Source organism: Octopus sinensis, linkage group LG12 (assembly GCF_006345805.1).
Source record: "Octopus sinensis linkage group LG12, ASM634580v1, whole genome shotgun sequence".
NCBI lineage: Eukaryota > Metazoa > Mollusca > Cephalopoda > Octopoda > Octopodidae > Octopus > Octopus sinensis.
Window position 1 is genome coordinate 52,288,839 of NC_043008.1, and position 17,240 is coordinate 52,306,078.

At 36.6% G+C, this 17,240-nt stretch overlaps 2 protein-coding genes across 5 annotated transcripts in view; both read right to left on the minus strand.

The window, feature by feature from the left end:
• Nucleotides 1–17,240, minus strand: part of LOC115218043 — a 215,384-nt gene that overhangs the window by 119,678 nt on the left and 78,466 nt on the right. The window lies entirely within an intron of this gene.
• The window catches only part of LOC115218105, a 121,022-nt gene that overhangs the window by 79,675 nt on the left and 24,107 nt on the right, over nt 1–17,240 (minus strand). For all 4 annotated transcript variants that reach the window (XM_036507980.1, XM_036507983.1, XM_036507982.1 and 1 more), the window contains exon 3: nt 11,928–12,121. In XM_036507980.1, coding sequence (XP_036363873.1) covers nt 11,928–12,121 — 194 coding nt within the window. The remainder of the gene's footprint in view (nt 1–11,927; nt 12,122–17,240) is intronic.

A 17,240-nucleotide genomic window follows, 5' to 3' on the forward strand; every position in this document is an offset into this window, starting at 1 on the left:
AGGAGTACCAGAGGAATACCCCAGTGAAAACCTCAAAAAATGTAAATATAATAAGCCTTATGTAGTGATTTGGCATAGAGAAGAGAAACTGAGTACAACTGTGGAAATCAGCTGCCCAGCAGATGCTGATATAAAGCTAAAGATCAGCGAAAAAGAAAATATCTATGCTGAACTATTGAGAGATTTACAGTTACTTTACCAAAATTGCAAATTCAGGTTTATACCTGTAATTATTGTGGCAGTGGGATTTGTAGCACACTGCCTAAGTAACAACGTTGAGAAGTTAGGCTTCTCAAAACTAGAAAGGATCTGATTTAAAGACTACATATCCAAACCATCAGTGGAACTGTAAAAATCTATAAAAATTTCTAGAAGTTTATCATTCAAGTATATATGTGCATGTCTAGACATGCATAAAACAAAGCATACAAATCTGCACATATACACAAATACATGCAAAAATACCCTGTTAATGTTGTTGAAATTTCAAGAAAGGGGCCTTGAATCTAGGTTAGAAACCAGCTCATTCTTTATTGGTAAGAAATTGTGAAATAAAACTGAATGATGACATGCATATATATATATATATAGGCCAAAACCAGACATTATTGTATAGTACCAAAGGTACTATCCATCCTGTCTAATATCAGACCAAGTAGTGCAATAGCTTAGGGTTCAAAGTTGCATAGCTCTTCATTGCTCTGCCCTAAAAAGTAAGAAACCTACACAACATGGACGTGGGTGTCATCAAAAGGGAACTAGACATTCTCCTCTCCACAATACAGGATGAACTAATGGCTCAGCATGTGGTACAAATGGGGACAGCAGTGTCATACTCCTTCATACACCAAATGGCCAACAACCGAAGGGAAAACGCATGCAAGGGTAGTGATATGAAATCCCTAACCCTAACCCTAAAGAAATCAGCCAAAGAAGAAAGATCTGTAAGGAATAAAAGAATGTGTGTGTGTGTGTGGGGGGAGGTATGGAGTAAGTTTTCAATTTAATCATTGCTTTCATATGTGCTACTTGACATCAACATTAAAATAATATATGTCATGAACTGATTATAACAACAAGTATGATGTTGATGATGATGATGATATACAGATATATGATTATATGTGTGTATATTTATATATACAAGGGAGTGCTGAAAATTTCTGGGTTTGGGTAAAAGAAAATACAAGAGGAACAGTTAATTATAATTTTATTCAACATATTCTCCTCTTATTATCATAAGCCTAATGAATGCTTAAGATATATAAATAAAAATTCTTATCATCCAAGAAGCATAATAAATTCAATTGTTAGAAATATATCTACTTGTATTGCAAGGTTCTCATCTAATGAGGATAGATTTAAGTAAACTCAAACTTATCATAACCGTGCATTATTAGAAGCTGGACATAAAGATAAGGTTTACTATATCCAGAATCATCATATTAATAATGAAGTTCTAGAAAATGATAGGATTATAGAGATGTTGAAAATTAACAAAGAGTATAAGGAAACTAAAAATTTAGATAATAATAAATAATAATAATAATAATAATAATAATAATAATAATAATAATAATTTCTTTTATTGGCCACAAGGACCCAAGGCATGGTGGACAATATCAAAGGTTGAGTAACAGCACAACAAAAACATGTGGGGTTAACATGAACCAAGGGGAGATATTACCACATTAAAGGATATAACAAAGGATATATAATAGAAAGTAGAGAAATAAGTAATAAATAAATAAATAGAATCCCCAATAGTGGGGCAGTTCAGTTGGGATAATCTGGGGTAAAACCCCAACAAAAATTCCAGATTACTCTGCCATCTCTGACTTGGGAAAGTGCCCTCTTCCAGTTTCTTTCCTCCTGCTTAGAAAAGCATATTCAGAGTCAATCCATTCAGTCTCTCGTCCACCTTTTGATAAACATACTAAAAGGTAGCACTGCCCTCTCTACCTTCACCTTCCTCTTCAAATGATATTTGAGGAAATTGATGGGGACTTGACTGGATAGGAATGTGCCTGTCTTCTAACCTTTCAGATGGGTCCACCACACAGTCTCTTTTCCACAGCCACCAGGCAGAGAAGGACCTGCTTTCTTTTTCTGCTAAGGGAAGGTGGTGTGTTGATCACAGCTGTGTGAATTCATTTTATACGTGACAAAGCTGCTCCACACAATCCCACAGTTCTCTAATGCACGGACACTGAATTATTGCATGCAGAATGATTTCGTCCCCCTGGGATATGCATGGTAAAATGGAAGTTGTCAGTTTAAACAGGGTTAAAAAGGCTCATGGAAAGACTTCGGGACCCCGCCTCCACATTTTCTCCAAAATTTGTTTATTTAAAAAAAATTTTTTTGCCGAAAACCCCCGTTTTCAGATATGGAGGTTCCAGAAAATCGCCATGGATCAACATTGTTAAATTCCCCACACCCTTCTCCACCAAATTCTTCAATTTTGACTTTTTTCCCAACACTAACCCTAACCCTAATCTTAACCCTAAAACCCTAATCCTAACCCTAAAACCCTAACCATAACTGTAACTACAGAAATGTTTCAAAATTTTTGTCTGAATCATTATGTCTGTATTTTTCCGCATATCTAGAAAAAAAAAATTCTTAAAATAGATTTTACAAAACATTTTGGAAATTTTTTTCAGAATCATAATCTCCATATTTTTCCACATATTTTTGAAAAAAAAATTCTGAAAAAGTAAAAAATGGAGGAAATGGGGGTAGGGGGTGGTAATTTAAAAATGCCGTTTTTTGCCAATTTTTTGCAGATTCATATTCCCCGTAACCGAAAAGAGGGATTTGTGTCAAAAAAAAAATTGCTTTTTAAAAGGGTGGTTATTTTGATGGTGGGGACGGGCAGAAGTCTTGCCAGACTCATTTCGACCAATTTTTTCATGTCATGAGAATAAAAATTTGAGCAATACATTTCAAAAATAACTCAAAACAACAATTCACAAAACAGCGAACTTAAAGTTGAGCAAAAGATCCGCAAGTCAATTTTAAAACAACCTACCAGTGAGCGAAAAGAAAAGAAAACTTTCCCAAAAGACTTTCTCAGTTCATTTGAATATATTCCTTATGTAGTTTTATTTTAAATATTTCTTTTTAAAAGACTTTATAATTTTTTCCAGGGAAATTATATTGAACCTTTTGATAAATTTTCCATGCAGACTGTATTGTTGTAAAACCATGATGCACGGTTATTTTCATTTGCTCAACATGTGGATACCTTGCAAATTTGTATATTTGACTTGTTAAAATATTAATTCCAACTATGTATTGAAATATATTTGTATTATCAATATTCTTTTTTTCGCAAAATTTTAAACAATTTTTCTCATTGAGGGCTTTTGTAGCAAGTCATAATAAACCTTTATCGGCTATAATACGACATCATTGTCATGTTGGTCGAATAGGTATAATTATTAGTTTCCCAATGGTTAAAACTACTGGCCATATTTGAATTCTAACTTTCATCAAAGAGAAATCTTACATGAAATATGGTTCTTAGAATTCAGATATGACCAGTTATAAAAACCCTGATTTTTGGGAAGAAAATTAGTGTTTGTTGTCTGTCATTCGATTCCATGACACTCATTCTCTTGAGATATTGGTTATTGCCATGCCAAGTCTTTTATCTAATTCAACAAGGCTATTTTGAATTGTTGTTTAAAACTCTTGTAGCTTAGCTATGGAAGAATCAATATAAATTTTATGTCATAACTCTCCATGACTCTTCTTTTGACTTATTAAAATGTACTGTAAATATTAAATGTATGTAAATAAACTAATTTAGTAAATAATTTCTTTTTCTTCATTTTCTTCAACCTGATGAAATTTATTTCTGTAACTATTGAAGCTGTCATTATAGCAGTGAAAAAGAGTAAGCTTTATTATCTTCAACATACATGCATGTTAAGCGTCTGGTGTATATAACTCACCACAACGTTTATGTAGTCTGAGTAGGATTTATGTATGGTGATAAATACTTATAATTAAGTTATAAGTGGCGGATTTATCACCATAGATTCCTACTCAAGAAATATTTATATTTCTTATAATTTCAAGTCGAACACGGGATAAATAGATAAAATCATCTAATTGTTATAGATAAATTTTCACTATGATAAATTGCCACTTGTCATTCTTCTCAATAGTCACGACGTTATAAATTGGCAACAACACCGGTTATAAACTGGTAATCCACCGTTATAAATTGTAGACTAACTGACGTGGATTCCGAATTCTACTCTGGAGAGTAATCACCGTTATAACCTTAAAGGAGCTTTTCTTGTTGGGCTGGAAATAATCCAGACAACCGCAGGGATGCAGGGAGCCCAAAATGTATACCAGTAGATGGGCTGCAATTGGTCAAGGAAGGTCATGTGATGTCATGGTTGGCAGTATTGCTAAATAAGCAACAGTAGTTTCATGGATGAAAGAAGTTTCTTTGGCCGCATGGTTGAACAGGAAATTGCTGGCAACAGTGCATCTGGATAAGGGATTCAGTGAGGCTTGTGAGCTTATGTGTGGAAGTGTGCATGCATGAGTGTGTGTGTGTATGTGTGTAAGTAGGAAGGATTATATAAGCGCATTCTTGAAGAAAATCAACCAATTCATATGAAGAATACAGTGAAAGGCTTTCTCCATGATAGAAAAGATAGATCACATGACAAACCTGAAGCTGGAGACTTACTAAGAAAAGAATTTAAATCAAGGAAAAACCCACTGACCAATCAGCACCTGACCAGATTTGAAGAGGAACTGTATAGTATAGTTCAGAATGTGAACTTCAGAAAGTACTCTAGAAGACACAATAGACATCAACAGAAAATTAGGAAATTACTTGATGATTTCTTGAAAGTTCCAGGGATACTTGTACCATAGGACAAAACAAGTAACATTTTTATTGTTGATATTGTGTTATTTAAGAATATGATTAGAAAAGAATTACATAGCAAATATAGACATGCAAATAATGACACATCAAAATGAATAAACAGAAGAGGATTACAAATTGCTAGAGATTTAGCTATAGATCATAGAATTGAGCCTTATGTTCCTAGAAAACCTCAGATTATGCTTAAAGACCATAAATCTAAGTTTCTGAATGACCCCACTCAGATTAATTTATCTATCTAAATCAGATATAGGGATTATTAGTAAGAAGATCATTGATAGAGTACTGCCCACACTTAAGTCTAAAATTAAATCAGCTCTCTGGTGGATACCAAAGAGATAATAGGATGGTTAAAGCATCTAGAAATTAACAAAACCAGTAAATTCTTATAACTAGATATATAGAGAGTTCTACGCTACTACAAACCTGATCATCCTCAATAAAGCCCTGATCTATAGTATGGAAAACTCAGTTATGTCCTGACATGGAATAGATATTATACTTGTGGCCCAAACCTCCTTGGTAGATTTCGATGGTATATTATGGAATAGATCAGATAGAGAGAGTGCTTTTGGTATAGCGATGTGGTCATCAAATTCTGCACAAGTCACAGATTTGTTTGGAATATATATGCATTCATTAATCCAGTTTTCCTTTCTGAAAATCACAGGAGGACTATATAGAGATGATGTTCAATTCTTCCTGGACAGAAGTAGTAAAGAACAATTAGAAAGGCATAGGAAACAGTTCTTTAGACTATTTAAGAACTTAAAACTCAACATAACTATAGAAAAAGATTACCATAGTGTAAACTTCTGTTACGCTACCTTCTGTCTTGATACTGGATTATATGAATCCTTTCATAAACCATAGATGACTGTTTCATTCTTTGGCATGAAAATATAGAGAAACTCAAAGAATTCCAAGAAATTTTAAATGGACTGGACGTAAACATCCAATTCACGATGGAATATAGCCAGCAACAACTTCCCTTCCTTGATTAAGAAAGCTCATTAAGAAAAGCTAATAATGTAATAGAAACAGACATATTTTATAAGCCTACAGATTCTAAGCAATATCTTCCATTCAATTCATGCCACCCCAGGCACACCAGGATGAATATCCCCTTCAATCTAGCAAAAAGGATATGCACTATAGTTTCTAATGCAAACACCAGAGACACACGACTACAAGAACTAAAAGATACCCTTATCACCAGGAACTACCACCTTCACTTATTGACATGTGCATTCAACGTGCCCTAACATCCAGGAACTGAGACATCCCAAATCAAAGAAAAACTTACGACCAAAAGCCTTACCATACATCTCCACACACAACCTCTCAACAATGAAGCCTTCGGCACCATCCTCCACAACATACCCCTCCTAAAAAAGACCACAGAATGAACACAATCCTCCAACACACACGATCATAAAAAGCAAGAGACAGCCTAAATCTATGAAAAGTCTCCTAACACAAGCCCGAATACACTCTTCAACACAGAAGCCGACAGTAAAAAAATGTGGAAGACCCAATTGCGGGATATGCGATTATCTAATTGAGGGATCAGAGTTCTCCTTCAAACAGGGACAACGGTTTACAGTGAAAAGCAACTTCACATGTGCTTCGGAGAACCTGATATACACACTAACCTGCTCTGGGTGTCAAGAGCAGTACATAGGCCAAACAAAAAATAGTTTGCGTAAAAGAATGGCCCTGCACAGATCCCAGATAAAAATTCCCCCAAATAGAAAAATAGCTTTCAGCCAACACATAGATACTTGCGCCAACAACAAAACACCAGGCTTCAGGATTTTCCCCCTCTACCAATTTAGGGACGATACAACCTTGAGACAATGAATAAGTAAAGAAACTCTCTTTATTACAAAATACAGGCCACTTCTTAACGGGTCTACGACAAATGATTAATACACCTCAGCTTTAGAATAACAGAAATACACACGCAAATATTACATTCCAAAGAATCCATTACAAATCAGCCCCATTCACAGCTATAATCCATAACGTGCCAACTTCAAGTCATACAACACCTCACTACTTCCACTCATTCATATTCTCCCTTCTCTTTTTTCATCTTCTTCTTCTTCTTCTTCATCATCATCATTATCATCATCATCGTCGTCATCATCATCACCATCATCATCATCTTCTTCTTCTCCTTCTCCTTCTCCTTCTTCTTCATCATCATCATCAACATCGTCATCTTCTTCTCCCTCTTCTGCTTCTTCTTCTGCTTCTTCTTCTTCTTTTTCTTCTTCTTCTTCTTCTTCTTCTTCTTTTTTTTCTTCTTCTTTTTCTTCTTCTTCTTCTTCTTCTGCTCCACCTTCTACCTCTTAACTTTACCACTAATGCTTTTTAGTATAACACCTACGCAAATTCCATAAACAAACCTTTCAATAGAAATATTCTCCTGAATTGAACTGCAACTGCTAGCCGTCACTGACCATTCAAAATACCACAATCAAGGCACTACCAAATTTTTCCACCCCCTCTCCTCATCAACCTTCTTCTTCTACCCTACCAAGAATTCACAACGACCTCGACCTCGAACACACAAGTGCAAACAAGGGAGACAGAGAAAGGCAGAATGCCACTTATATTTGAACACTATACAAATATTCCTTTAAAAAAACTTTTCTTTTAATTTTTCAAAATTTAATTATTTAATCGTTACAGTTGAAAAGGTCTCAAAATGACTGAAACCGGTACTGAAATGTTCTTTATAAAATTATTTTAGCATTTTCTATCTTGACTTGTTTTTTTCATAATATATATAATATATATATATATATATATATAGGGGGAGAGTTCACGAAAAAACAAAAGGTGAAGACAGGTGGTGTACAAAACAAACTGATGTATTAGTATAACACTCAGGAAATGAAAAAGTCTTTTACATTTCAAGCCTACGCTCTTCTACAGAAAAAAGCAAGGAGAGAAAAAAAGGAGTGAAAAAAATGTGTGTAGTGGCTTGATACATAATTCCAAGAGAGTTAGAAGTTGTGAATCTAACAAACTAAGGGATGATATCTATCCAATATACTTTTGATAGAATACCCAATTATTAGTACACAAGTTGTTGTTTTTTTGTTGCATAGCAATTACAATACTGAATGTAATAAATGGACGAGGGTAAGAAGTTGTTTTACAATTAATTTGTACAGTAATGAGAAAATGGAGGGGATCAATAGGTGGTTCATCAACTTTTAGACGATATATTATGTCTTAAACAATTGTAATAATATACATACATGTATAAAAATATCAGTACTTATTAAAGTATATAACGTAGAACAAGAAAGTAGAATGGTTTCTTACAGCTGTTTCAGCCAAGAGGTCTCAGTACCCCACTTTACTTCCATCCCTTCAGTGAACTGAAGTATTTGGTAGATAAAATTAAGGTACCTGGATGTGCCTCTGGGCTTTGTCAGAGAGTTTAGAAAGTTCATAAGGTTAAGTTATAAGTATAAATACATACATATATATACATAAATATATATAAATACATATCCATATATATTTATATATATGTATATGCATACAACAAAATCAATTATTATTGTTATTTTTAGGTGTATTATATTATTCTTATTAGATAAAGTATAAACAGAGGAAAGAGAAATGATAGTGGAATTTCAATAATCAATCTAGCTTAAAGGTATTGTAGTTTTGTAGGAATGAAAAGGTATATAAATGAGGTTGTTGATCTCAATCTAAAAGAGGGTTGTTTCTCACATGGTCAGTTGTATGGAGGTTGTTTCAGAGTAGGAAGCCCACAGAAATTCTCCATATATGCTCCAAAGGAAAAAGTGAAAAGCATTGTATATAGTGAAGTTCTGTAAATGTGATAATATGTGCCTTATGAATACATTTCAACACCATACAGACCAGCAGGCCCACTAGTGGATGGTGCAAAATACCCTCTTGACCCAAGGTAATGTGGTGGTGGAACAATGTTATTGACAGGGCCATTGGAGAAGAGAAATAGGGTTGGATGGACTGGAAGAACGGTGGCAGCAGGGCATCATGTCTGACTGCCAAAAGGGAAGCTAGGAGACAGGTTTATTTAACCAGAGGGGAAGCAGATAAGAAAAATTTTGCCAAAGTTCTGTGCTGTGAGGACCAAAGACTTGAGATATTTCATGCTGCGAGACATGTGTGAGACAGAATCGTAATGTCCTAGGAGAGAAATGTATTTGCATGGATGATGGCTCACTTGCATTAAACGAGGCTGCACTATGAAAGGTTGCTAAATAAAGAGAATGAATGGGAGAAAGAGAGCCTGCCGAATACTGACCCAACAGAGGGACGAGCTATCCAAATTGGCAGTGCCTTGGTAAATAAAACAATTAAGGGTGTGAAAGACCCTGGCCCATCAGGAATCACCGCAGAGATGATCAAAACATCTGGCAGTGTCGGCTATAGCCTAGTCACCCTGTTGGATCAGGTAATGAAAGTCACAGATTGGGTTGTAGCCCAACTAATAGGGAGAAGGTCAGTCCAGATGAAATGCTGTTTGGGTTTCTGCCTGGGAAAAGTACCACTGATGCTATATTTCTAGTAAGGCAGCTGCAGGAGAAATACCTAGCCAAAGATAAACCCCTGTACCTGGCTTTTGTTGACATGGAGAAAGCCTTTGACAGGGTCCCTCGATCTCTTATCTGGTGGTCAATGAGGAAAGTAGGGATAGATGAATGGTTAGTGAGAGCTGTGCCAGCCATGTACAGGGACGCTGTCAGTAAGGTGAGGGTTGGCAATGAGTACAGTGAAGAATTCCAGGTAGAGTTATAGGGGTCCACCAAGGTTCAGTCCTCAGCCCCTTCCTATTTATCATAGTCCTACAGGCAATAACAGAGGAATTCAAGACAGGATGCCCCTGGGAGCTCCTCTATGCGGGTGACCTTGCTCTTATTGCTGAGTCACTATCAGGACTAGTGGAAAAGTTTCAGGTGTGGAAGCAAGGATTAGAACTGAAGGGCCTTTGAGTGAACCTAGCTAAAATCAAAGTTTCAATAAGAAGGCAGGCAAACCACAAATCCTTTTGCTCAATATGTAGAAAAGGCATAGGTAGAAACTTTATAAGATGAACCCAGTGCAAGCTATGGACACATAAGAGGTGCAGCAATATCAAAAGAAGGCTAAGAAGGGAAGATAGTTTTTGTATGTGGAAAATGCTCATGTGCAATAAACACTGAAAATGTGCAGAGAACAACTGCTGTCACATTCCAGAGAGAAAAACTACAAGTAGTTGACAGCTTCTGATACCTAGGTGACCAAGTCAGTAGTGAGGGTAGATGCTCTGAAAGTGTAGCTGCTAGAATAGGAATAGTCTGAGCAAAGTTCAGAGAGCTCCTACCTCTGCCGGTGACAAAGAGCCTCTCGCTCAGAGTAAACGGTAGACTGTATGATGCATGTGTACAAACAGCCATGCTACATGACAGTGAAACATTGGTTGTGACTGCTGAGGACATGCGTAAGCTTGCAAGGAATGAAGTCAGTATGCTCCAATGGATTTGTAAAGTCAGAGTGCATACTCGACAGAGTGTAAGTACCTTGAGAGAAAAGTTGGACCTAAGAAGCATCAGATGTGGTGTGCAAGAGAGACGACTATGCTGGTAAAGGACGAGGACAGCTGTGTGAAAAAGTGTCACTCCCTAGCAGTTAAGGGAACCTGTGGAAGAGGTAGACCCAGGAAGACCTGGGATGAGGTGATGAAGCACGATCTTTGAACATTAGGCCTCACTGAGGCAATGACTAGTGACCGAGACCTTTGAAAATATGCTGTGCTTGAGAAGACTCAGCAAGCCAAGTGAGATCATAACCCATGGCTTATGCCAGCGGTATAACCAGCCTACTTGTGCATTGCTTGCGAAGACTTGTTGAGGCAAGTGAAACAAAATCAAAATCAAATTTGCTGAGTGGCCAATAACAGCATCGCCTGAATGGGCATCCTTGCCAGTGGAACATTAAAATCACCATCCGAACCAGATCATTGCCAGGGCCACTAACTGGCTCCCATGACGGTGGAACATAAATAGCACCATTCAAGGCTGATTGTTACCAGCGTCACCTTACTGGCATGTGAAAAACAACATTCGAGAGTGGTTGTTGCCATTGCTGCTGGACTGGCTCCTGTGCAGGTGGTACTTAAAAAACAGCATTTGAGTGTGGCCATCGCCAGTGCCACCTGACTGGCCCTTGTGCTGGTGACACGTAACAACACCCACTACACTTTCAGAGTGGTTGGCGTTAGGAAGGGCATCTAACTGTAGAAACTCTGCCAGATCAGATTGGAGCTTGGTGCAGCCATCTGACTTGTCTTCAGTCAAACCATCCAACCCATGCCAGAATGGAAAGCGGATATTAAATGATGATGATGATGATATATACATACATACATATATGTATGTATGTATGTATGTATGTATGTATGTATGTATATGTATATGTATATTATGGAGTTCTTCAAGTTTTCATTTACCAAATCCAATATAGATTTTGTTTGGCCTGGGGCTATAATAGCAGACATTTACTCAATAAGCCAAGTTGTGGAACTGGATCTGAACCTTTGTGGCTGGGAGGCAAACTTCTTACTACACACACACACACACACACACAAATATATATAATTTCTTCTGAAGCCACCTAACTCATTAATTTAATATTTATGTTTGACAGAAGTTTTTAAATACATGGTTTAGGGACAGAACTACAATAAGGAACAGGAGTTCAAATCCTGCTAGGGGTGAAAATTTTAAAGCTCTTTGGATCTGACTCTAAATTCAAATATAAAGAACATATGCCATGTCAATGCAATTATTAAATACCAGTTTCAGCTTATTTCTTTGAAAATAGCATAATTTTTGATGATACAAGTGTACAAGTAGATATGCATGTATGTGTGTGTATGTATGAGTATGTGTATGTGTGTGTGTGTTTATAAACTTTTTGCATATTTGTGTGTCTATTTTAATTTACTTACCTTATAGCCATATCCCTGATCAACTTTAATAAAACTTGGCTTTTCTCCACTTTTTAATCCAAAATTGCCGTAGAAGCATCTTAGTTTGCGGTTATATAATAAGTCTTTATAGTCATTGTTCAATCTAATGTGAACTGAAGAATGGTAAGCCCCAGCATAACAAACTTCTACATCCCAACTTGTGGCCTGGATATCTGGAAATAGATTGAAAAAAGAAGAAAAAAATCTCAATTTATTTTCAAAACACTTAAAAGATTTTATAATGTGAATGGTTACATCAAGAAAACTCATATAAAACATTGGAATTGGTTTTAAGAATAACATAAAATCTCAATAATCATGAAAATCGGAAATCTTCCCACATTTTGTCCCAAGAAAATGGTTTTATTTTTTACATGTTTTCTTTAAGAATCAGATATAAATCTCATTGCATCATTATCAAATTTGTTCACAACACCTACTCATATTGAGTCATTAATTGATTTCAAATATTGGCACAAGGCCAGCAATTTCAGGGGAGGGGTAAGTCGATTACATTGACCCCCAGTGTTTAACTGGTACTTATGAACACTGAAAGGATGAAAGCAAGGTTAATCTTAATCATAATATATATTACTTTATTGCCCATAGGGGGCTAAACATAGAAGGAATAAACAAGGACAAACAAAGGGATGAAGTTGATTACATCTACCCCAGTTTGTAACTGGTACTTATTTAATCAACCCTGAAAGGACGAAAGTCAAAGTCAACTTTGGCAAAATCTGAACTCAGAACGTAATGGCAGACGAAATACCTATTTCTTTACTACCCACAAGGGGCTAAACACAGAGAGGACAAACAAGGACAGACAAACGGATTAAGTCGATTACATCGACTCCAGTGCATAACTGGTACTTAATTTATCGACCCCGAAAGGATGAAAGGCAAAGTTGACCTCAGTGAATCTGAACTGAGAATGTAACGGCAGACAAAACAGCGCTAAGCATTTTGCCCACTGTGCTAATGATTCTGCCAGCTCACTTGCCCTTCTTAATCTTAATATTGATATTGATATTACTGTTAATGTTGTGTTAATGTTAAGGTCATAGAGAAAATTACTTTAATTATTATGGCCAAAATTTCTCTACCACTGTCCTCAACATAGCCATTCCATAGCCATACTAACACACACACACACACACAAAGGAAAACAGTGTGTAAATCAGAAAGCTGACAACAGAAAAATAGAAAATTTCTTAAATGATACATCATCATCATCATCTTTATCCTTACCACTACCACCACCACCACCATTACCACTGAAATAAAAGCATACACAAATAGAAGCATACACATATATAAATATATACATGCATATACACACAAAAGGTCAACACACACAAATATACATGTATGTAAACATGTATGTACATGTACACATCAACACACATGTACAAAAATACATGCATTCACATGTGTTACTACACATGTGTATGTGTGTCTGAGTATACAGAAACACTGAAATAGCATTAAAAGATATCATGATGTGTTACAAAGGGCCACAAGTCCTATAAGTCAATAGATCAACCAGGTCCACAGTGATGAGGGATGCACAATGTACTCATTCTTACTAAGACTTTGGTTTTTGCTAGGTGAACTCTAAGGTCCTTCAATTCCAGACCTTGCTTCCACACCTGAAATTTCTTCTCTAGTTCTGGTAGTGATTCAGCTATAAGAACAAGGTCATCAACATAGAGGAGCTCCCATGGTAGCTCATCTTAAACTCCTCTGTTATTGTCTGGAGGACTATGATAAACAAGAAGAGGCTGAAGACTGACTCTTGGTGAACCATTACTTGTACCCTGAATTCATCACTATAATTTTTGCAAACCCTCACCTTACTGACAGCATTCCTGTACATGACATGTACAGCTCTCACCAGCCACAGATCTATCCTTAGCTTTTGCATTGTCCATCAGGTAAGAGACTGGAGACCCTGTCAAAGGCATTCTCCATTTCAACAAAAGCCAAGTACAGAGGTTTATCTTTGGCTAGGTATTTCTCCTGCAGCTGTATTACCAGAAATATAGCATTAATGGTGTTTCTTACTTCTTTATTGTCCACAAGGGGCTAAACATATAGGGGACAAACAAGGACTGACAAAGGGATTAAGTCGATTACATCGACCCCAGTGCATAATTGGGACTTAATTTATCGACCCCAAAAGGATGAAAGGGAAAGTAGACTATGGTGCTGCTACACCAGTCATTGGGTATGACTCCTTCGTGTACCACCTGATTAACTATACAGGTGACTAAATCATAACACATGCTGCCAGATATTTTAAGCATCGCAGTGGTGATTCCTGATGAATTGGGACTTTCTCTGTCTTCATATCCTTCATGGCTTTGTCTAAAACACTACTGTCTCTTCAGATTGCTAGTCCCTCTGTCAGATCAAAATTAGGTGGAATCTTCTTCTCCCATGAGTTCTCTACATTTGTGAGTAAATATGTATTGTGCATATATTTATGTATTGGTACATATCTGTTGAGCGATTCAACTGATAGTCAGATTAATGGCTTGTCGTTTGGATGTGTGGTTTATAATAATTATGTAGGTGAATGTGTATGTAAGTTTATGCATTTTTTTTGTATGCTTATATAGGTGCATATGTGCATGTATGTACACACACTTATATATATGTATGTATAAAAATATGTTTGTGAATACATATATACATATATGTGCTTGTGTGTGGGTGTGGTTGTGACTGTGTATATTTTGGTACGTATATGTATGTGAATATCTTTATATCTGCATGCATATATCGCATATATATATATTATATATATATATATATATACACACACACAGTAATACCTCACTATACAAGGACTCATTTTACGAGACCCTGGGTTTATGAGTTCTATATTTTAGCTCACTTTTGTGTGGTGAGCTGAAATTTTTCAAGCACAAGATCCAGATGTTGAATGAAATGGAAATGTTTCTACTATTATAACAAATGTTTCTGCGTGTTACCGAGAAATTTATAGACAGCAAAAAAAAAAAAGCTTCTTCTCAGCAAACAACTCTAGACTTGTTTCTTAAAGAGAAATCTACAAGACTGTCTTGTGAATTAGCAATCATGTCTACAAGTGACGGTATGCATGAGTCTAGTGAGAGTGAGAGTGATTCAGAAAACGATTATGATAAAAACTATTTTTTATTATAAATGATCTTGACATTCTTTTTACTTAGCATAAAATATTCTTTACATTCTGCTGTTGTTTTATTGCCATTTATTTACGAGTATTATAAATACTTTTTTACCAACAGAGGTAGGAGCTCTCTGGACTTTGCCCAGCCTATTCTTATTCTAGCAGCTACACTCTTGGAGCATCCACCTCCACTACTGAGTTGGTCACCTAGGTAATGGAAGCTATCAACTACTTCTAGTTTTCCCACCTGGCATTTCATGGAGTCTATTCCATTTAGCTTAGTTTTGGCAAATACTTTGCAATGTGTACTTCTTAAAATGCCCCTATGCCTCTTGTCTGTTATCACCTGTTAATTCCATTTCCCAGGGTAATCCAATAGTACGAGTATACACATGGAACTCCTTTCAGCTTAGGATAAATATAATAAAAGCAACAATAAAACGTGGATAGAAATCCACAGGTTTCATTAATGTCTCACAACATATGTTTCTACTCTGCACACCATCATTAGGTAAAAATTTTCCATATTCATATCATTTTACTTAAGTTTGCTCTTAATAATTATAAATTTGAATGTTCTCTTAGTTCCATTGTGGATGCTTCCTCAGCCATTGCATTGATAAGTTTCTGCATGTCAGATTAACTGACCTTAAGGACACTGCTTTACACCAATCAAATAGCTTCATTCCATTGGTGGATGTGACTTATGACTAACCACAGAGAGGCAAAAAACAAAAAACAAATAAGTAAAAGAGCCAGACCTCCTAATCAACTGATGGGTGTTCCATATGAAGAAAAAAACTTTAGGTCATTTCAACATTTTCCATTCAAAAATAATGAAAAGGACAGAAAGGATAATAGTCATGCAAATTAAGTGCAAAGTCTTCTAGTACATTTCCTGGTTATATTTATCTAGTCTTCTTTAGACTAAAATGGAGATAATGATGATCCATCGGCTGTTATAACATCTTTGTTTTCCTCTTCTCCTCTAGACCAAGGGAAAGTAAATCTTTCAATGACATTTTTTGACGCTTGCTTAAATATTATAGTTTTTTATGTTCTGCAATGCCCTGCTGAGCTAGATTGTATACATATTTTAATTATTACTTGCTGGATTTCCACCTACTAATCTCTTAAAGAGATGTGCTGTTCATTTTTAGGAATGCACCCTCCCTATTTACTAACTAATACTTTCTGGTTTAGCTGAACTTTATATATATGTGTGTGTGTATATATATATATGCTGGTGACAAAGGGCTTCTTGCTCAGAGTAAAAGGTAGACTGTATGATGCATGTGTACAAACAGCCATGCTACATGACAGTGAAACATTGGTTGTGACTGCTGAGGACATGCGTAAGCTTGCAAGGAATGAAGTCAGTATGCTCCAATGGATTTGTAAAGTCAGAGTGCATACTCGACAGAGTGTAAGTACCTTGAGAGAAAAGTTGGACCTAAGAAGTATCAGATGTGGTGTGCAAGAGAAACGATTGCGCTGGTATGGTCATGTGGTGAAAATGGATGAGGATAGCTGTGTGAAAAAGTGCCACGCACTAGCAGTGGAGGGAATCTGTGGAAGAGGTAGACACAGGAAAACCTGGGATGAGGTGGTGAAGCATGATTTTCAAACATTAGGCCTCACTGAGGCAATGACTAGTGACTGGGATCTTTGGAAATATGCTGTGCTTGAGAAAACCCAGCAAGCCAAGTGAGACCATAACCTCATGGCCTATGCCAGTGGTGTAACCAGCCCATTTATGTGTACCTTTCCTTCATTGGACACTAAACTCTTCTTGCGAAGACTTTTTGAGGCAAGTGAAATCGAAATCGAAATCGAGTTCGATGAGTGGCATCCATGCTCGTGGAGCACTAAGGGCACCATCAGAGTATGATCGTTGCCAGAGCAGAAAACTGGCTTCCGTGCTGGTGACATGTAAACAGCACCATTTGAGTGTGATCGACGCCAGCGTTGCCTTACTGCCGCTTGTGCTGGTGGCATGAGGAGAATATTCGAGCAAGGTCGTTGCCAGTGCCGCTGGACTTGCTCCTGTGTGGGTGGCACGTAAAAAACACCATTTGAGTGTGGCCGTTGCCAGTACTGCCTAACTGGCCCTC